The 22,119-nt window shown below is 41.6% G+C and overlaps 1 protein-coding gene across 1 annotated transcript in view; it reads left to right on the forward strand.

Moving 5' to 3' along the window:
* Positions 1-21,848, forward strand: part of LOC108287668 (transmembrane protein 132B) — a 79,180-nt gene extending 57,332 nt beyond the window's left edge. The window contains exons 3-5 of the mRNA XM_017506213.2: positions 5,061-5,331; positions 7,144-7,335; positions 13,125-21,848. Coding sequence (XP_017361702.1) covers positions 5,061-5,331; positions 7,144-7,335; positions 13,125-14,267 — 1,606 coding nt within the window. The 3' untranslated portion in view covers positions 14,268-21,848. The remainder of the gene's footprint in view (positions 1-5,060; positions 5,332-7,143; positions 7,336-13,124) is intronic.
* Positions 21,849-22,119: the final 271 nt, after the last annotated feature.

Genomic DNA, 22,119 nt, shown 5'->3' on the forward strand with positions numbered 1-22,119 from the left:
ACTCTCCCTCCCCATCATTCTCATCTCCTGCTTCTTCAAACACTAATCTGGCAGTGCTGGGAAAGGGAGGGGATTTTACAGTTGTAATTACAATCTCAAATCAATGGACCTTAAAATACAGAGATTTGCCAGGAGTTGGGACCCATCAGATAAGTCCTCTGAAAGCAGAGAGTTCCTGCAAACTGGCAGCAGAAGGGGAAGTTGGGAAGATTTGAGGATGAGAACAACTTGATGATGTATTACGGGCTTTGAAGGTGGGTTGAGCCGCTTGCTGACAAATGTGGATTGAGCCACTTGCCGAGCAGTGTGGGTAATCTTTAGTAGCTGAGAGCAGCCTCCAAATGACAATCAGCCAGGAAACGGGGCCTCAGTTCTATAACCTTAGGAACAGAATTCTGTCAACAACCTGGCTGATCTTAGAAGTGGATTCTCCCCTAGCACATCCAGATGAGAGACCAGCCCAGTGACGCCTTAATTTTGAACTTGTAAATCTCTGTGTAGAGAATTCAGTTGAGCTTGCCTGGATTACTGGCTTGCAGAACTGTGAGTGTGTTGGACTGGGCATTGTTTTAAACCATGAAGTTTGAGGTTATTTGTTACACAGCAATAGAAAATGAATGCAGAGATTGCTGCCCAGTGGTGGAATGTAGCTGTAACGCATACCTCAAATGTGAGTGTGCCTTTGGAATCAGGCAGTGAGTGGAGGCTGGAAGATTTTGAGGAGCATAATGGAAAAAGCCTCAACTGCCTTGAACAGATTGTTAGTAGAACAATGTTAATAGAAAAATGTTAAAGACGGTGTACATGATGCATGAGGATCATCACAGGGAAATCCCAAATCACCTTACAGAAAGCTGAGATCATTGTGGACAAATGGTAAGTAGAAATCTGAACTTCAGAAATGCTGCCAGTGAGGATACAGGGGGAGGTGAGGAACATGGATTCTGGTTAGGTGGCGACAGAGTGCTTAGCAAGATTGTGCCCTGCAGGTGTGTGGAGAGAAGTGAGGCCAGGTAGTTAGCTGAGAAGTCCAGGCAAACTACTGAATGTGCACCTTAGATTCATCTTGCTGCTAATAGCAGAATGCAAGAGAAGAGAGAACCTTTTGGAAGGGCAATCAGAGAACATTTTGGAAGGGCTATCAGACAAAAGAAAGAGGGACCTAATGATGTTGAGATTTTCAGCATCTCCAGATAGCAAATGATGAAGAAATTAAGAGATTCACTGTCAGAAAAGTGTGCTTTAAACCAAAGGTCAAGGATGGATCGTTAAAACCTTTTGCTGAAACTTGAAGGGCCACCCAGGGAAGTGATACTGCCCAGTCTGCCTGGTGTCTCCCAGCCTCCACCCAGCTCAGGGAGGTGCCCTCGTCTCCTGTGGGCAAACCCTGCCAGATTCAAGTGGGAATCCTGCTTCACTGTGGGAATCCACAGTGCCAGGGGAAAAAAAACAGACCAGAATAGCACCTGAGGGCTCTAAAGCCAAATGTTCTCTACAACCTAAGTGTACAAAAGTAGGCTAGGACCTATGCCCTAAAACAAAGCAAATTTAACTAAAATAGATTTCAGCTGAAAACCCAGGGTTTCCTGTCATAATGTACAAAATGGCCAGAATATAACTGAAAAATCACTCGTCATACCAAGAATTAGGTAAACCACAATTTGAATACGAAAAAACAATCAACTGACGCCAATGCCCACATAAATCAGATGTTAGAATATCTGACAAGGATTTTAAAGCAGCCATACCAAAGGGGGGAAAAAAAACTTTCAGTAAGAAATTACAAATAGTCTTAGAACTGTTAGAAAAGGAAAATATCTCAGCAAGGAAACATAACTTATAAAAAAGAACCAGATGTAAATTATAGAAAAATATAGGAACTAGGGAGAACAAAAGCCCTCAATAGGGTTAGCAGTACAATGGAGATGACAGAGGTTAAAATCAATGAACTTGAGGACAGAAAATACGATTAGCTTAATCTAAATAACAGAGAAAATAGCTTTGGGGAAAAAAAGGAACAGAGATCAGAGACTTGTGGGACCATAAAAAACGACCTAGAATTTCCATAATTAGAATCCAAGAAGAAGAGGAGAAAAGGTGTAGGGCTCAGACAGTATTTACAGAAATAATGGCTGAAAACCTCTCCAATTTGTCAAGAGACAGAAACACATAGACTCAAAAAACTTGGGAAACCACAAACATGGTAAACCCAAAGAAATCCATGTGAAGACACATTGTAATTAAACTTCTGAAAATTAAACAAAGTCTTAAAAACATCCAGAGGGAAGTTATACCACTTTGAATGGCAGTGAATTCCTTGCCTGAAGACATGGAGGCCAGAAGGACTTGGCAGGTTTTTCAGGCGCTAAAAGAAAAGAACTGTCAGCCTCAAATTCTTTATCTGACAAAAATATCCTTTAGGAATGAAGGGAGAATAAAGGCATTCTTAAATAAACAAAAACTTAGAAGGCATCGCTAATGGAACTTCTGTAGACAGAAAAAATTATAATGGAAAAAGATTTGGAACTTCAGAAAGGAAAGAGGAATGATAGAATGAGCAAAGGCAGCGTTAAATAGGATAGACTTTTCTTCTCATCAATTTTTTACATCATATTTGGTATTGAAAGTGAGAATTACAACGTTATTGATGTGGTACTTAGGATAGACAGAAGAACATACTTAAAGCAATTATGTTCTTAAAAGTGGTCAGGGTAATGGGACCTAGAGGGAACTAAGGTATCTACACTCAAAGTAGCAAAGCTTTGATATCATTAGACTGTAATAAGGGATGCCTGTATGTTAATAAGCTCTGTGTATACCATTGCCAATTTCCTGGTTTTGATATTTTCTTATAGTTAGGAAGATGCTGACTTTGGGGAATTGGGTGGAGTGTATAGTATCTCCTGGTAATTTTTTTTTTTTAGCTTTTAGTAAATTTGTAATTATTTTGAAATTAAAAGTTTAAGTAAGTGAATAGGATACAATCTGCCCTAAAATAACATGATTGTTTTGTTTCATTAATACATGAACACAATTAACTAAACATTAGTGTTTAATTAATTCTAAAATTTCATATATTCATTTTTATGAATTCTGCCACATTTTAAGGAAGCACAAGCCTAGTGGTATTCTTCTTAAATTTTACCCATTCATTAAAAGCAAACTTCCCATTGCTAGCACAAATGGTCAACTAGTATCATTTATCATAAAATAAATTTAACCTAAAATTATTACAAAGAAAAACAAACAGTGTTGTTAAATTCTGAGTAGACACTGCTGCCTGCCTAGGTGAGCTTGTCTTTATTAACTAGCGGACTATCTAGTTCCAAGAAGCTTTAAAGACATCCTAGCACAGAACAGAGACATTCCCTGCGACATATTCAGAAGGACTGAAAAATAAAATGGGAATACCTTTTCAGTATGTTATTCAATTTTAAAAAAATTGAATGCTGTTTCTTTGTCACTTAACTCATCACCGTTACCCACAGAGATATTCATTTCTTACTGTGGGAAACCAAAATTGCTATGCTATTGTGCTGGTGAAAATTTTTTTCTATCATTTTATAAACGGCTCTCAGACCTTTCAGGGAGGCAGAATGTTATATTGTAAAGAAAGTGGGTTTCAGAAGCCACATGGAACTGGATCCAGAGCTGCTAATTGGCAGTTATCTGGGCTACATATTAACCACACTGAGCCTGGTTTCTTTATGCAAAAATAAGCACATGTTTCATAGCTGTTGAGAAGATGGATGCACTTAGCTAGAGAAAGGAAGGGGACACACATGATGGGGCAGCTGGCCTGGCTGTGGACCTTGCCTCGGGAGACACTGTGTGGCCCTGGCTGAGTGACCACAGAAACCACCGTCTCAGTTTCCTTATTGGTAAGATCAGAGAAATAATTCAACCTTGCTCTTTGGGGGTATGTGAAGATCCCATGAATTAAATACGCACAGATGTTGTGTGCTGCATGGGCAATCGATGTCTGCTCTTATACTTATGTAAGCACGAGGAAGAGGGCACACAGTAGGTCTAACTCAGCATGCATGAGTCATTCCCCTTTCTCCCCTGACACAATCCCCAGGCACAGACTGGCCAGTAGCCACCAAACAAAGCGCTCTCATAAAGGGACACAGGACAGCTACTTCCTGAGGGGAAGATTCTGGAACTGAAGAGCCAGAGAGGCTTTCTCAGGGTGGATTGTGGACAGGTGGAGGTTGGAGGATAGCAGGTGCTAGGGTGAGAGAAAGGGCCAGAGCCATAAGGAAGGAAGGGAGAAGCCAGGACAGGTAACAGGAGAGACACATTTCAGATGTTTTAACAGTGGCGTGAGCAGTTTTGCTCACAGAGCAGTGATTTTAGATTAGGGAAGGACCGTGGAAAGAGAGGATCCTCAGGCAAACTTTAGGGCCACAAGCTCAGGAAGCTGATTCTATGGACTAGAGGGTCTCAGCCTATGAGGGGGTTGGGTGTTAGAACCATGCAGCGCCGATGATTCCTGGTTGGTCTGGGGTTCCTAAAGGGCCATCCCTGAGGTGTCATCACACTTCGACCTACTTGATCCTCATGTGCAACTGTGAGGGAGGAAAGGGCCAGCTGTTCCTATGTTCATTTCCAAGGGGACGTAGCTGAACCTGTGAGAGGGTAGAGAACTTGGCGTGAGGCCCCATGGAAGGAATCAAAACAGGAATCCCAACAGCACTTCTGACTCATATCTTAGGTTCCCTCCATAGGCCAGAGGTTCTGCCTCATTCCCACAGGGGAATGGTTTTAAAATCAGCAGTTTCCAGGACACCAAGGCCAGAGCTTCAGCTTCCGTCTGGGTCAGGAAGGCAGGAGCTGCCCTTGACATTCCTGTTGCAAACACGAAGCACATGATCACCACCAAAGTGTGCTTGTAGAATGAGTGCATGAACAGGGGATGGATAGATGGCTGAGCAGGTCTGGCAGGAGAAAGACCATTTCATTTCATTCTGTGGGCTCACCTAGAATCGGAAAAACAAGGGCAGGTAGAACTTCTTGACAATGAGGACTTTATTCTGTTTTGATTCCCTGTGTTCCAGGCCTACCCGGGAAAGTGAAGATGAGGACGATGAGGAGAAGAAGGGACGAGGGTGCTCCCTGCAGTACCAGCACGCCACGGTGCGCGTCCTCACCCAGTTTGTGGCCGAGTTGCCTGACTTAGGGCAGCTGACCTACATGCTGGGTGCTGACTGGCAGTTTGACATCACTGACCTCGTGACCGAGTTCATGAAGGTGGAGGAGCCGAAAATCGCTCAGTTACAGGACGGCAGGACCCTGGCTGGTCGGGAGCCGGGAATAACCACAGTGCAGGTATGTGCCGCCATGCATTGCCACTTTGCCTAACAGCAGTCTGTGTTGGTGAGTGACCAGGTAGGTGCAGTTGTGCAGAAGTGTGTCTATGTGCACGTGTGTGAGTGGACGTGCACATGAATGTGTGCCAGTGTGCGTGTATTGCATGTTTGTGTGTAAGAGAATCATGAGAAGCAATAGAGCATTCACCAATTTTAATAACCTGTACTTAGATTAAGTTTTGTATTTTAGAGAGTTGAGAAGGATATCTAATCTCTTTTACCAAGAAGGCTAAATGAAACATGTAGTATAAACTTTTTCCCCAGTATCATACTCTCTGTTTTGTATATCACTAATAGAAGGTGGTTGAACTGCCGAAAGCTAGTTTGTTCCCTCCTAACTTTGAAGATTAACCATTTAGTTCCATCATACCTTGTACAGTAGACAAAAATTTTTAAAAATATAATAATTCATAGCTAAATATTCTTTATCATAGTGATAGTAAAATTATTTCCTGGCCAATTTAAACAGGACAATTATGCAGAAATGGTACAGAATATTTCCTTATACAGATTTAAAATGTTTCTGCTCAGAGTTAACTAAGTCAGATTTTATTGTAGCCAAAGCTATATTTTTGACAAAGCTGGATGAAACACATTATGTTCTGTGTTTTCTATTTCTTGTGTAATAAATTACCACAAACTAGCAGCTTAAAAGACACCCATCAGTCAGCTAGTATTTCCGCAGGTCAGGCGTCTGTGTGGGTTTGCTGCATTCTGTGTTTAGGGTACCACGACGTTGAACTCCAGGTCTCGGCTGGCCTGGGCTCTTATCTGGGAGTTTGGGAAAGATGTGGCTTCCAAGCTCCTTCAAGGCTATTGGCAGAACTTAGTTTTTTGTGGTTTGAGCACTGACTGAGGTCCCTGTTTCCTTGCACACTGTCAGCCAGGGGTCGCCAGGGGTCACTCTGCTCCAAGGCCACCTGCATCCCTCGTCACGTGGTCCCTTCTGCCTTCAGCAATGGCTGGATGGAGTCCTTCTCACACGGTGAATCTCTGACTTCCTCTTCTGCCCCTAGCTGAGAAAAGGTCTTTGCTTTTAAGGGCTCATGTGATTACTTTGGATCTACCTGAGTAACACAGGGTGACCTCCCTGTTTTAAGGCTAACTGTGCCATATCGCACAACATAATCATGAAAGTGCATTCTCATCCTGTTCACAGGAACCAGAGTTTAGGGCAGGGTGGCTTTCAGGGCACCATTCTAGAAATTCTGCCTGCCATGTATTGAGGAATACTCTCCAGGCCCCAGGCACTTATGGTTGGACAGTAGCTGGTAAATCAGGAGGATGACTCCTCAGGGCGCTAAGGCTCCCTTTCCTACTTTCCTACCTGGTTTATGCAGTGATGGCCCCATGGCCCACAGTGATCATCCCATAATAAACATCTACCTGCCTGCTGGAAGGAATACGAATGGGAGAAGATGGCTAGGTACCATTTTCTAGGAAGATGGCTAGGAAAATGTTGCTCTTTGAGTGCTTAATATCAATGGACACTTTTTAGTTATTGCCTCTAAATTAAATCAGGCTTCTTGCAGAAGATACACTGCTGTTATCATGACATAAAAATCAGTAGAAAGTAAATAGACCAGCATGATCTTTATAAAAATCCTATAATTGTCAAGTGTGATTGAACATCAGCATAACACTTTCCTGATTCCCGCAAGTGCATGCATTGAGCTGAGGGCTGGGAGACACTTTGTTGGGAGCCCCAGTTAAGGGATCCATGGTGCTTATGAGCAGCAGAGATGCATGAGCCTCCTCGCCTACTTTTCAGGTCCTCTCACCGCTCTCGGACTCCATCCTGGCTGAGAAGACAGTGATTGTCCTGGACGACCGAGTCACCATCGCGGAGCTGGGGGTGCAGCTCGTGGCTGGCATGTCTCTCTCCCTGCAGCCACATCGAGCAGACAAGAGGGCCATTGTCTCCACAGCCACTGCCCTGGACGTTCTTCAGTCCCCACAGCAGGTGAGTGTCCCAGGGGCCTGCGTCCCTGGTCAGTGGAGACAACTTCTCTCTCGGTTAGCACATCCTGCGAAGGAGAGCAGGAGAGACCCTCTGCCTGGGACTGGAGATTCTTGAAGCTGCTTGCTTCTTACCCAGGCTGCCCTGTCTCTGAGAACAGTATTCAGTGGCTTAGACACATTTCCCCTTCTGTGCTTTTCCACACCGACCACATCCTCAGACGCCATTTGCTTTCCCCTGGGCTTATCAGTGCCAGGCACAGCCTGCTGTTAGACCGTGACCAAAGGATCACATGTGTTCACTTTTGCCAAAGCAGGTGGTTTGCAATGCTTAGGAATTCCATTTCAGCTGCCTGAACAAGCATGGCTAATAGACACTAAACTGCTACTGTTTACAGCAATTATTGTCAACGCTACAACTCTCTCTCATCTTTAAACTTTTACAAATTGTTTTTGAAGACAGCCAGGGCTGCCGTGCCATTCAAGCCGGCCAGCCTCACAATGCATCTCCCGAGTCCTCCCAGCCAGGGCGTTTTGCTTCATCAGCACAAGCTTCCTAATGAAGAGAGTTCAAAGTGATATTAACTTGAACACCTGATTAGTTGCACCTGAAATTGATTCGGATTAATTGCCTGATCTTTCTAAATGTTTTTAAAAGGTCAAAGTCAAATTCTGTGGCATGCATGCAATAAATTAATTTACACTTTCATGCGTTTATTCAAGTCTACTATTTGTTCCTCATACCAGTGAGGCTATAGCACATTATTGATGCCAGTTCAAGGAATGACAAGAACTGTTCAAGGTTATAAAATATAAATGTCTATTTTTCTCAGTTATATATTTAGGGAACATTTCATTGTAAATCATTTTTATAATTTTGATTTGTGGGAACCTGATTATAACATAATAGTTTGGTTTCATTTTCCTTAGGAGGCAGTAGTAAGTTCTTGAACTTTGTTCAGTGATGATTTGGTGACACCTTTAGACATTTATGATTCCAAAGATTTTTCATTTATTGTGTTATCATTGAGTGACATGGTGGTGACTATCCAGGCTCAAACCTTAAGCTCAAATGTTTGTGATTGCAGAGGACCCTTAAGTTAGCCACTATGATGAGTGAACCTGTCAGAAGACCAATCAGAGGAGAGTTCTTGCCCTGAGTGAAGAAAATGTCAAGGTCAAATTTGAACCAAATAGTGATGAGCACCAAAGATTTTTGTTTTGTCTTATTTTTACACTTAGACAGCAAGCATTTTTAACTGAAATTTTCCTAAAGAGGCAGGAATGATATTGAGGGCATAAATCAGGAATATAAAGACCACCTCAGTAATTCTGTAAAGCACGAAGGAAACCAGGAGAGAGCAGTCCAGGAATGGTTCCAGTATGGCGCACCTGTTGGCCGAGAGGAAAATATCAACAAATGCACAACCCCCAGCCCCCTATGGAAGGAAATAATGCTACTAAAACTTGGTAGTCCAGATGCCTTCACAAGTTTCTCCTTGTAAGGGGTGTCACCAGATCCTGATAGTCTTGGTGGCCATAAAGTGATCTCAAGGGGGCTAACAGGTTTGAAGATTGACATATATGCCCTGCTCTATGTGGGCATGTGGGGCCCCTTTTACCATACAACACACACACACACAAACATACATATAAGAGTGTGTGTGTGTGTGTATGAAACACCTATCTTTCGTTCTTCTGTAAAGGGACAACTCTAAATGAATGGCAGAAAAACTATGCTAAACTATCCATTGCAGATTTGTGCTCCAGTGCTATAGGAAATGCATGGAAAAACTGGGGCATGTGCTGTAATTTAGGTCAATATGTAACTTAAGTGCATTTTAAAAGTAAAGCTGAAACATTTAAATATTTGGCTATCTCACTCTAAAATATTTAAGCTAATGGGAGAGAAAACATTGAGTAAGAATATTGTGAAATACATGACATAAGAAGAACTTTGTCCTAGAAAGTACCTGTGTTAGCTGTTGGTGGGAGTGTAACTTAATTCAACCGATGTGGAAGACAGTGTGGCGATTCCTCAAGGATCTAGAAATAGAAATACCACTTGACCCAGCAATCTCATTACTGGATATATACCCAAAGGATTATAAATCGTTCTATTATAAAGACACATGTACGTGTATGTTTAGTGAGGCACTGTTTACAATAGCAAAGACTTGGAACCAACCCAAATGCCCATCAGTGATAGACTGGATAAAGAACATGTGGCACATATACACCATGGAATACTGTGTAGCCATAAAAAAGGATGAGTTCATGTCCTTTGCAGGGACATGGATGAAGCTGGAAACCATAATTCTCAGCAAACTGACACAAGAAGAGAAAATCAAATACTGCATGTTCTTACCCATGAGAGGGTGTTGAACCATGAGAACACACGGACATAGAAAGGGGAACATCACACACCAGGGCCTGGGAGATGGGGGGCTAGGGGAGGAATAGCAGGGGATGGGGGAATTGGTGAGGGATAGCATTAGGAGAAATACCTAATGTAGATAACGGGATGATGGATGCAGCAAACCACCACCATGGCACATGTATATCTATGTAACAAACCTGCACAATCTGCACACATACCCCAGAACTTAAAGTATAATAAACACATTTTTTTAAAAAAGAAAGTACCCATGTTAAGATTGTTGATGGGACCACCAGGGTCATAGTGACCTTTCTCTGCATGACTTTCAAATTTCCTTTTCCTTTGTTGAACATACTTCAGAAATAAAGTGACCCCATTTTCCAGAATAAATACACCTTTTAAGCATGAGCAACATTATTTTTAGCCTGAAAATAAATATTGAAATTTTCAGTTGTCTAATTATTTCACCCACAAATATCCCTTTTTGAATTTTAGCATTGTATTGTAGGAGAGAAAAAGTAGTATCATTTCCTCACCCTTCACAAGGGTCACAGCTAACAACCTATAACAAAAGACAGGTTAGCAAGAGAAAAACATACTCGTTTATTTAATAAGAGTTTTGCATGTTACCAGAGCCTCTGAAGTGAAGAGCCAAAGACCCAGGGAACGTTGTGCAGTCCTATAGACGTATGATTGGACAAAAAGGGGGCGTGACCTAATGGCAATTGATGGGGAACTTACTGAGGACTTCGCGTTAGATTCTTCCAGGTCTCTCTGTGTAGCCTTCCTTTCCACCTAATATAGGTGAGAACATCTGTCACATGAGGACTTTATGAACTACTTTCAGGGGATGTAGGTCAGAAAATTCCTTTATGGCCAGCTTTTGTGTGCAAAAGTGAGGGATGGCCTTGATGACCCTCTTGCTTCTGCAGCTTTCTCGATTCCCAAGGAGCCATATTTTTCAGTATCAGTTTCAGAACCCTGGCAGCTTGTACACAGTCAAATTATACATATAGACGTATACATACACGCATAGATACACACATACGTACACACATGGAGACACGCGCACACATAACTATTCATATATTTTACAATTAGTCCAGATTTTTTTACATCCTTCATGCAAAATTTGAAGTCATTAAAATATCAAAATCAAAAGAAAAATGTTCATTAACAATTACAACAACTATACTGGCTAAAAATTTTTCATCTTCTCTCCTAGCAGGCTGGGGAAAACGTCTTTCTAGATGCCTTCGAAAAGGCCTTCTGTTTCTTACAGCCCCATCCAGGGTCAAAAGGTGCTGAAAGTCAATGCTGAAATGCACGATGCTGTGGGCGTTTGAGAGCCTTTGACCTCTGTCCACCTTTGGTCCTTGCTTGTCATTGGTTTGGTTTTGTATATGTATTTGGGGTAGGGGCTTTTACAGGGCCAAGGGCCCAGGGTGCTGAGGTTCTCAGAACATGCAGAGCTCTGGAGACATAAGGACACCACAGAACAGGTGGGGACTCTTTTTGGGAGGCTGATGTAAGATGATTCAGCTGAAAGACGGGCCGTGCATTTGCCAAGTCGCTAGAGGCTCACTGTTGGGATGTGAGTGTATTTCTTGAAACTGCCAGAGTCATGTCTGGCATGTTAGCAAATGTCACTCCTTGCTTTCAGGGTGAATAGAGATGCCACTTTGGCACTAACTTGACTTGTCATAATAAATACCATATACTAAGCCTGCACTTTTCTCCAGGCCTTAAAAACATCATTTAATTAACTGGATAAAAACACAGGAGTTGGCATTGTGAAACTGAGGCTGTGAAGTAGAAGGCTTTCCTGCCACTAAACTATTGGGAACAAAAGAGTAAAACATACACTCCCAGGTGCACAGACCCAGTCCCGTCAGAATTACTTCTCGGCACCTTGAGTAACTGTTTTTCATTGACAGCTTCCTCCTGGTCTTTTCCCTGGGAACATGGCCGAATTGAGCCACAGAACTCAGCCACTTCTCCCCAGATCTCAGCGTGCAGATGTACAGTTTAGTAAAATCATTTTCAAAAAAGAAGGAAAATAAAGAAAGTTTGAAATAAGATGAAAAGAATGAACCTTTTAGAGGAGTTTTGTGTAAATGCAAACACAACATTAAAAATGTATTTATTCATTGAAATTCTTAATACCTCTTGATTTTTTTACTGTTTTATATAATTTACATAGGTCATATTGGATGTTTGGAATTTCCTTTTAGATTTTTACAAGTAAAGTAGAAAGACAAGAAAACACTTTAACTGGTTGCAGCATTTATAGATTATTCTTTGACTAATGCTTTCCACAATAGGAAATGATGATCAAAGTCCATTAGGGAAAATGCTCGCCCAATGGATGAAAACAACAATGTTATCAATAGACAAACCTAGATAATGTTCATGCTGTATGACATACCTTCAATGTTTTTTTGTTTTTTTTTTTGGCTGTAATTGTTATTTGGAAACAGATTTTTCACATAAAGCATTTTTTATTTTATTTTATTTTATTTATTTTATTGTACTTTGGGCTCTGGGGTACATGTACACATCCTGCATCCTGCAGGATTGTTGCATAGGTACATACATGCCATGGTGGTTTNTGCTTCTTACCCAGGCTGCCCTGTCTCTGAGAACAGTATTCAGTGGCTTAGACACATTTCCCCTTCTGTGCTTTTCCACACCGACCACATCCTCAAACGCCATTTGCTTTCTGCTGGGCTTATCAGTGCCAGGCACAGCCTGCTGTTAGACCGTGACCAAAGGATCACATGTGTTCACTTTTGCCAAAGCAGGTGGTTTTTGATACTTGGAAATTCCATTTCAGCTACTTAAGCATGGCTAATAGGCACCAAATTGCTACTGTTTACAATAATTATGGTCAACTCTAAAACTTCCTCCCGTCTTTAAATTTCTATAAATCATTTCTAGGATACCAGGGCTGCTGTGTCATTCAAGCCAGCCAGCCTCACAATGCATCTTCCCGAGTCCTTCCAGCCGGTGTTTTGCTTTATCAGCACTGGCTTCTTAATGGAGAACTTTCACAGGGATATTATCTTGAGCAGTAGCCTGATTCGTTGCACCTGAAATTGATTCAGTTAAATTGCCTAATTTTACAAAGTGTTTTTAAAACGGTCAAAGTCAAAGTCTATTGTATGTATGCAATAAGTTAATTTATAGTTTAATGCATTCATTAAAATATTTATTCCTCATACCAGTGAGGCCACAGCACATTATTGATGCCAGTTCAGCCAGTTCAAGGCGTAACAAGAACTGTTCAAGATTATAAAACCATAGAAATTTTCTCTTTGTATTTAAAAAAATTTACATAGGAAATTATATTTCTGTCTTCACATTGGAAGGAATCTGATTATAACATAATGCTTTGGTTTCATTTTCCTTAGGAAGCAATAGTAAGTTCTTGGATTTTGCTCAGTGATGGTTCGGTGACACCTTTAGACATTTACGATCCCAAGGATTATTCAGTTACTGTCTCATCATTGGATGAAATGGTGGTGTCTGTCCAGGCAAACCTTGAGTCCAAATGGCCAGTTGTGGTTGCAGAGGGTGAAGGACAAGGGCCTTTGATTAAGTTAGAAATGATGATTAGTGAACCCTGTCAGAAGACCAAGAGGAAGAGTGTTCTTGCTGTGGGTAAAGGAAATGTCAAGGTCAAATTCGAACCAAGTAGTGATGAGCACCAAGGAGGCAGCAACGATATTGAGGGCATAAATCGGGAATACAAGGACCACCTCAGTAATTCCATAGAGCGCGAAGGAAACCAGGAGAGAGCCGTTCAGGAATGGTTCCACCATGGCGCACCTGTTGGCCAAGAGGAAAGTACCAACAAAAGCACAACCCCCCAGTCTCCCATGGAAGGGAAGAATAAGTCACTCAAAAGTGGTCCAGATGCCTTCACAAGCTTCCCCACTCAAGGGAAGTCACCGGACCCCAATAATCCTAGTGACCTCACAGTGACCTCACGGGGGCTAACGGACTTGGAGATCGGCATGTATGCCCTGCTCTGCGTCTTCTGCCTGGCCATTCTGGTCTTCTTGATCAACTGCGTGGCGTTTGCCTGGAAATACAGACACAAAAGGTTTGCTGTGAGCGAGCAAGGCAACATCCCCCATTCCCACGACTGGGTCTGGCTTGGGAATGAAGTGGAACTTTTGGAGAACCCTGTTGACATTACACTCCCCTCGGAGGAGTGCACAACCATGATAGACAGGGGCCTGCAGTTCGAGGAGAGGAACTTCCTTCTGAACGGCAGTTCCCAGAAGACTTTTCATAGTCAGCTGCTCAGACCTTCTGACTATGTCTATGAGAAAGACATTAAAAATGAACCTATGAATTCTTCGGGCCCAAAGAGGAAGAGAGTCAAGTTCACTTCCTACACCACCATCCTCCCGGAGGACGGCGGCCCGTACACCAACTCCATCCTGTTTGACAGTGATGATAACATCAAGTGGGTCTGCCAAGATATGGGACTGGGGGATTCACAGGACTTTAGAGACTATATGGAAAGACTGCAAGACCAGATGTAAACTCCTTTCTTATGTTTGTATTCACCTTTATGCCTTCTGTTTTTTGAATGCTGGAGCAGTGAGTTTGATCAGCAATAGGGGATGATTTAACAAAGTTTGATTTGTGGAGGTCTGGTGGGATCCCTTTCTAAGCAGGTAAAAGAGGTCTGGAGAGCTATAGAAGCTGGGTTTGAAGCCTGGAAATGCCTCTAAAACAGCCACATGTGGGGACTGGAGAAATCCTAAGACAACAGTTTTATGGACTGCTTGGTACTAGCTCAGTGCAAATGTATTAAACCTGACCCCCCAGACGTTGTTAGTCATCTCGACAAACGGCCATGTGGAATTAGAAAGGATTTGGTGTTGATTTTTCTATTCCTAGACCTTTTAAAGCACAGTGGACACTTATTGCCCCTTGGCCTGAGTTTAGACATACATGAAAGATGACTGAATGTAGCTATCCTGATTTGTCATGAGCGCTGCTCATTATTTTTATATACATTTGCACCTGCACCTGTTCCTTTGACCTCTGGAATTCTTTTTGAAACATGAAGAGAAGAAATTTCAGTCTTTTCCGTGAGCTCTGTTTGATTTACACATGAGTTTTCTTCCCTGGGATTTGCCATGCCTTGTTGTTTCCTGGGTCTCCATGCAGGATATCAGGTTTTTTCCAGTTTTCCACACTTCATCATCTAGGGACGGTATCTAAGAAGCTTATTATCACTTTGTTTTTCCGTCCTTTTGTTGCTGAACTTTCTTGAATAACACTGGGACAAAAGGTTTTACTTAAAATGTTAATATACAGTGAGGGAGGGCCATCTCTTTACAGTTTTCTACGTGAAGTTTAAAAAATTTGGAGAAAAATTGTCAGTCACAAACATTTATTTTTATTCTCTGCTTGTTGAAAACTCATGGGGGAACTCCTGGAGTGCATTTCTGAGGATAGAAAGGCCCCAACATAGCTGTATTTATACAAGTGCTTTGTGGCCAACACAATTCATTATCCAAACTGAAGTCTTAAAGTAGAATTGACCTACATAGAAAGGAAATTGCCTAGGAAATAGCTGCAGATTACACTTTCCATTTTACCAGAACAAGTTTTTTTTTTTTTTTTAAGTAAGTAGAATGATATTTCAAGTTAGCAATATATAGAAATCCATCCATACAATGACCAAACAAAAAAAATCTAAATCATGACTCCAGCAGAGATAAAGCGTTCACAGGGTGTGCATTTGTGGAGAGAAGCAATGGGTTTCCCCCCAAAATCCATACAAATAAATGACTATTCCAGAACTCAAGAAGCAGCTGTTGTAGAACAAAAAAATTTAAACCATAGCTATTGAAAAATCAAAATGGCAAGAGGAAAAAAGGAACAATTCCTACATAATGTTTAGAGAAAAATGTTATTTTAATACCATCATGAACGGTCTTAAGCAAGGCAAGAATTTCAAATTAGCAAAATATGATGACATATTTATTAAGATAGTATTGTTGGAAAAGTAGACACTGGACTAGTATGCCTCATTATGAGCTTTACTGAGCCATTTTCATCTCTAAGAAATACAATTTTAAAGGCCCAAAGTAGGAAGGATAGGCAGAAGGTCACCTGAAGCAGTGCCCTGACTCCAGATGGCCGATAACTGAGCTAATCCAAAGAAAGGCATTGTTCTTTTATTGTAGATTTCCTTGGGTGGGAACATGATGACCCAGCCTCCTCTAGCCATGACGTGGCAGCCAAAAACTTCTTCCTGTATCTCTGGCCCACAGGACCACAGTGTGTTTGTGAACAGTGCTGAAATTGCAAGTGAAATAGGCTTGACCTCCAGAACCCAGTGTTCAGTGTGTTCTATAAAATGGGACTTAGGAACCGAAACCGGCAAAGTTCTAAAAATAGTTTGGTTTGATGGGATAATGAAGCGAGGAGAGCCAGGCATTAGCTACAAAAGGAGTTTGCAAAGCGATGGCTGACGCTTTTTGGGAAGATTCCTGTCAGTCAAAAGCTTTCCAAAGAGTTTGGTAATGAGGTAGCTCGCACCAACCATGCAGGGTGGAAGAAAGTTCATGTGCTGATTGACAGCTATCCCGGTGAGTTGGCTCCTCCTGTGAGGCTTTTCAGTCCTCTCTCCCTTTGGATCTTTAGCATTCCAGAAGTACTGGGAATTCATTTGTGAAAATGAAGAACCTCTGCTGGACGAGGAGGAACTCCCTCACACACACAGCAGGGTCCTGCCCACTGGTAAAGTGAGACTTTGGGCAGGGGGTGTAATTGGGGAGGAGGTAAAGGAAATCATCACTGTCATGGGGAGTGTTATAAGGAACATACAAATTAGAGCATTCTCTATGATGGCAGTGCTTGATGGGGTGCAGGGAGCAAACTGGGGAGCATTCGAACATGCCAGTGGTTTCTTAGCAGAGCTGGAAACTGGCCGCAGTCCTGAAGATGCTTCTTGTGATGACTTAGAGTCACCCTGAGTGATATAACCCCTGTGTAGCCACCTTTGCTCCTTTGTGTTAAAACCCAGTCAGTTCAAAATAATACTCAAATGGAAGGCCATGGGGGAAGGGTTCCTTCCACCATATAACCCACACCCAGATGTATATATACATATGCCCTTGTGTGTGCGTGTGTGTGTGTGTGTGTGTATGTGTGTGTGAATACAGAAGAACCAGGGAACAAACTATTTAGTAAGAATCAACAGTGACTGTCAGTTGTTCTCAGATTTGGCATGGATGCAATTTCTCATGACAGAATTTCATTATTTCCTCCTCTAAATATTTCCTGAAGATTATAAACCATGGGTTATAGCACCTTGTTTTCCAGCTAGTTAATATACAGCTGTTAGGCACTATACCCCAAAATATCTAAAATGGGGGTAAAGATATAAACTATTAAGCCATGAAATATAATTTTCTGGAGACCATGCATTTGCCTGGATTTTCCAGGATTTTTATGGCTGATATATCCAAATTATTAGTCTTGATAAATAACTGGAACCAAACATTTATGAAGTCCCTTCCTCTCCCATGGGGATGGAATGCTCAGACTCCCCCTAAGGGAGACGCCAGCAAGCCTCTTGAAAAGGCACCAGACAGTGAACTCTGGTCACACGAAGGGAGGTTCAGATGCTAGATGACCAGCATTCGGCCTGGATCAACTGAGGATTGCAGTCGCTGGCTCCAGGGTCCAGACATGCTGCAGTAGAGGTCAGAGCACAGGAATCAAGAAGCAGCTGCCACACCAAAGAACTGATGCTTAAATCCACAGGTGTGTTGCATTTCAGAGAAGGCAAGAAGAAAAGACACTAGAAGTTTACCCTGGAAAAGCAACACCTGGAAAACCTCAGCATACTCCACGTGTCCCACAAGAAGGAATAATTGACTTCCTAGCTGTTGCATATTGCACGCTGGCCAGGATAAATTCTCAGACAATAATAATCCTTACTATCTAGACAGAAGTTTTTATTTATAGTCATGCAGGGGGAAAGTTGACTAATTTTTGTCCCATTGCCACATCTGTAGACTATGTAATTTGTAACTTGCTAACTTTAAAGTTTTAGAACATCCACCTTTGTGCATTTGGGTCTGCATTCTTGTTTCATTCTTTTAGAAAGAGGTTTTCCCATTGCTGGGATGTTGGGCCCTGTCAGAGAACTATGAAGGCTCTTTCAGGGAACTATTCAGTCTCACAGCAAGCACCACAGAGTGTGGTTTCATCTGAACCCTACATGTCATGGACACCAATGTGTTTTCTACTCTAATTGCCTAAAAGTGATCTCGATTCTCCATTTCATTCTCTGTAAATGACATGATAGATGGTTTATAAACTCAACAACCCTCCCCTTTATTAAAATTATATGCGTGTAATGTAATGCATATCACCTGCCATGTAAAGGGACGGTATGGATGGTGGAAGAGTTATGCTAAAATATGGATAGCAGATATTTTTGTATGTAATATAGGCAATATAATGAAACACTGAGTTTTTAAAATGAACGCATGCAAAATTGTAGCTTTTAAATGTACAGACATCCCACTCAAAAATATCTAAACTTATCATGGGAAAAACATTTGAGACCTAACATCATGAAATGCACTGAATTTGGAATTCTGGCCTGGAAAGGACATGGCTTATGTTGGGATTGTTGATGGAATCTGCCAGAACATTTTCATCTTACTCTTCATTACTTTTGGATTTTTCCTTTTCTTTTTTTCTGGAAATATTTCAGAAATAAAGTGACTTCATTTTTCAGCATAAAGGTATATTCTAACCACAGGGTAACACATCGTTTTTAACATGAAAATAAACATTTAAACATTCTTCAGTTGTTTTGTTATTTTATCTGCATATTCCCTAAGGCAGCTGTGTGGTTGGCTATACTATAGATATATTTTTCTTTTCAGCCAGGGATTTTAATACCCTTGATGCAGTAATAAATGGACACCAAAAGAAAACATTTCTTAAAAGTTGCCAGCATGTTACTTGTAAAACATTTCTTATTCGTTCTCCTAGTAGGCCTTGGAAAGCTTCTCTCCAGATGACTCAGAAAAGGGGCTCCTGTTCTCATGGCCCCGTCCAGGGTCAAATTATGTTGAAAGTCAATGCTGAAATGCACGACGCTGTGGTGTTTGAGAGCCTTTGACCTCTGTCCATTTGCTTTGGTGTTTGCTTGTCAATGGCTTGGTTTTGTATATGTGTTTGCGGCAGGGTGCTGAGGTTCCTGAAACAGGCAGAGCTCTAGAGACATCAGAAAACCACAAGACAGGTGGGGATTCTGTTTGGGAGGCTGATGTAGATGTTTCAGGTGAAAGAGGGGCCGTGCATTTGCCAAGTCCCTAGAGGGGATAGAGGCTCTCTGTTGGTGTGTGTGTATTTCTTAAAACTGCAGAGTCATTTTTGGCATGCTGGCAAATGCCACTCCTTCTTTCAGGATGAGTAGGGATGCCTCTTTGGCAATAATTTGACATGTCATAATAGATGCCCAATGCCAAGCCTATCTCTCTCCAGGCCCTTCAGAAATCATTCAAGTAACTGGGTGTAAACACAGGAGTTGGCTATGTCAAACTGAGGCAGGATTTCCCACCTCTAAACTATTGGCAGAAAAAAAGCCAAATATGCTCCCAGGTTATGCACCCCAGCCCTATGAGAATCACTTCTCAGCACTTTGGGTAACTGTTTTCCACTAACAGCTTCCTCCTTGTCTTTTCCCTGGGAACATGGGAGCATTGATACAGAACTCAACCAGTCCAGCACTTTGGGAGGCCAAGGCAGGCAGATCACCTGAGGTCAGGAATTTGAGACCAGCCTGGCCAACATGGTGAAACCCTGTGTCTACTAAAAATACAAAAATTAGCCAGGCATGGTGGTGCATGCCTGTAATCCCAGCTACTCTGGAGGCTGAGGTAGGAGAATCACTTGAACCTGGGAGGTGGAGGTTGTAGTGAGCTGAGATCACGCCACTGCACTCCAGCCTGGGCAACAAGAGCAAGACTGTCTCAAACAGAAACAAAACAAAACAAAAAACCAAAATAACTTAACTGGTTCTCCCCAGATCTCAGCATGTGTGCATATATACAGTTTATTAAAATATGTTTCAAAAAAAGGATAAAAGAAAGTTTGAAATGAGATTCATAAAAGAATGAATGTTTTATATTTAGGTTTTGTGTGTGAGTGTAAAATGCAAATGCAACATTTGAAATTTTTTGATATTGAAATCCTTAATGCCTGTCAGTTTCTTTATGGTTTTATATAATTGAGATAAGTTCTGGAGTTTTTTTTGTTGTTGTTGTTTGCTTTCAGAAATTTTTAAAAATACAAAAATGCAGAAACATTTTAGTCTGGGTTTATAGACTATTCTGTGACTCAAGACAGATAGGACACTATCATTTTCCAGATAAGAAATAACTGGGAAATTATCTTCCCAGTCCAAGAAAGCAATAATGTTATCAACTTGCAGTATTGGACAATCTTCATATTCTATGAGATGCCTTTAAAATTTCTTTGGATTTAATTGCTGCTCTTGGTCAGTTGTTCAAATGAAACATTGCAATTTTATGTTAAAGACAAGAGTCTCATGGGAGTTTCTTTAGATGCTGCAGGAACTGAGAGGATAGAAGACCTCTCTATACATCTACATTGCTCATTGGAGTAAAGCACTTACAAACAGAGAGATGAATGCTGCTTTGGGATTTGGGGTCTATGTGATGCTGATTTTTTTTTCAACCCTATTTGGAAATATTACTTCTTTGGGATGACTTAAATAACTTTTGACCTGATATACCTTTCTTTACTTCCTCTGGCCAAAAAAGCAAGTAAAGCTTTCTATTTTCCATTATAAGGCTGGAGCTGAAATAATCTGCCACGTTATCGTGACCTCCTTTGTAAGAATTTGACTTTCTGAATGAAAAAACAGAATGCCAGTGTCGACACTGACCATATGATATAGTTATTTCACTTAGAGATGCTTCCTCAAAGGGCGTGCCTTTTTCCTCCATCATAACCGCTTTAGGATCTCTGTTTTCTCCGTGTATATTCCCACATAGTACAAGCATTTTCCATTTCCATGAATATTACAGGCTGAGAAGGAGCACACATCTGGCATTGACAAGCACATTCAGCCATCTCATTTCATTAATCTGGTTGGCGACAGTTTCCATCGGGCACACCTGGAAATGTACATCGGACCTATTGCCGTCTCAGTTGCTGCAGTGCAGTGGATTATCCCAGAGCCACCAGTTCACATGCCCAAAGATGGACTGGCCCATGGAGGGACTTGATCTCCATGTGACTTCCTTTCTGTAGTTATCCTTCAACTGGGAGCCTTATTTTGGATTTCTAGAAAGAGCACCCATTTAATGTGGATTCCAAGAACAAAACCAATTGTCCAACCTCCATTGCAGTGGTGTTCTAGGTACTCCCCACACATTATCATGGGTCTAAGCAAACATCACAACTATGAAAGGCTGAGAGTGGAGAATTAAGTAATATGGAAATGATCAGACCAAGGGAAAAATAAGTGGCTGAGAAACACTGAAAGAGAGTCACATCCACGTAGTGCGTATCATGCAGCAGACCCGTGCTCTTGGAGGGAGGTAGTGTGTGTCTTCTCATGGCAAATGACTTTTACAATACTGCTTATGTATAATGTGTGTCTACAGCACATGCTGTTGTCTCAAAATTGAAATTTGTGTCTTATGTATCAGTTCCCAGCCTTATACTCTTCTCAGGCAGGTGGACGTGATCTCAGCTGCAGAACACAATGAGTGGCCAAACCTACACAGCCCAGCCAGTAGTGCACTTTGGGGTGATCGCAAGGCAGCAAACAGTGGGGACAAATTTTGTCTGGCATTTGAAAAGGTGTTATCCCTTACTTTCCACATTTCTGAATCGGATTCTTGTTCCCTGGTCAACGCCAGCTATTATAAACAGAGCATGCTGTTATGACATTGTGCTTCTATATACCTTTTTGTATAATGTATCTATCTCATGATATTACCTATGGTTTCAGTATGATCTGTTGTGTATGTTCCACCGTATATTTAATGTCTCTGTAAAGGCACTTCTAAACATTTTGAAAAAGAAGAAATAAAACATGTTGGATGATTCCTTGTTATAGTAAAACAATTAATTGGTAGGCTCCAGGAAATAATCTTTTCTTCAAATAGGTATTCAGAGGCAGATGTTTGGATGTCCTTAAGTCTAGCATAGAGGAAGCTGTGTCTTCAGGTTCTTGATGACAGTTATGGGCTGAGATCTTGAGAATAAGAGGAAAACAATGGCTTAGTTAAGCATGAGGGCAAGATTTCCAGAGAAATAGGCTGGCTCTTGGGCCCCAAGGAAAACATTTTGGAAAAGCATCATGTTGGGCCCTTTTCT

The sequence above is a fragment of the Cebus imitator genome, unplaced genomic scaffold (assembly GCF_001604975.1).
Source record: "Cebus imitator isolate Cc_AM_T3 unplaced genomic scaffold, Cebus_imitator-1.0 Scaffold350, whole genome shotgun sequence".
Classification (NCBI taxonomy): Eukaryota; Metazoa; Chordata; class Mammalia; order Primates; family Cebidae; genus Cebus; species Cebus imitator.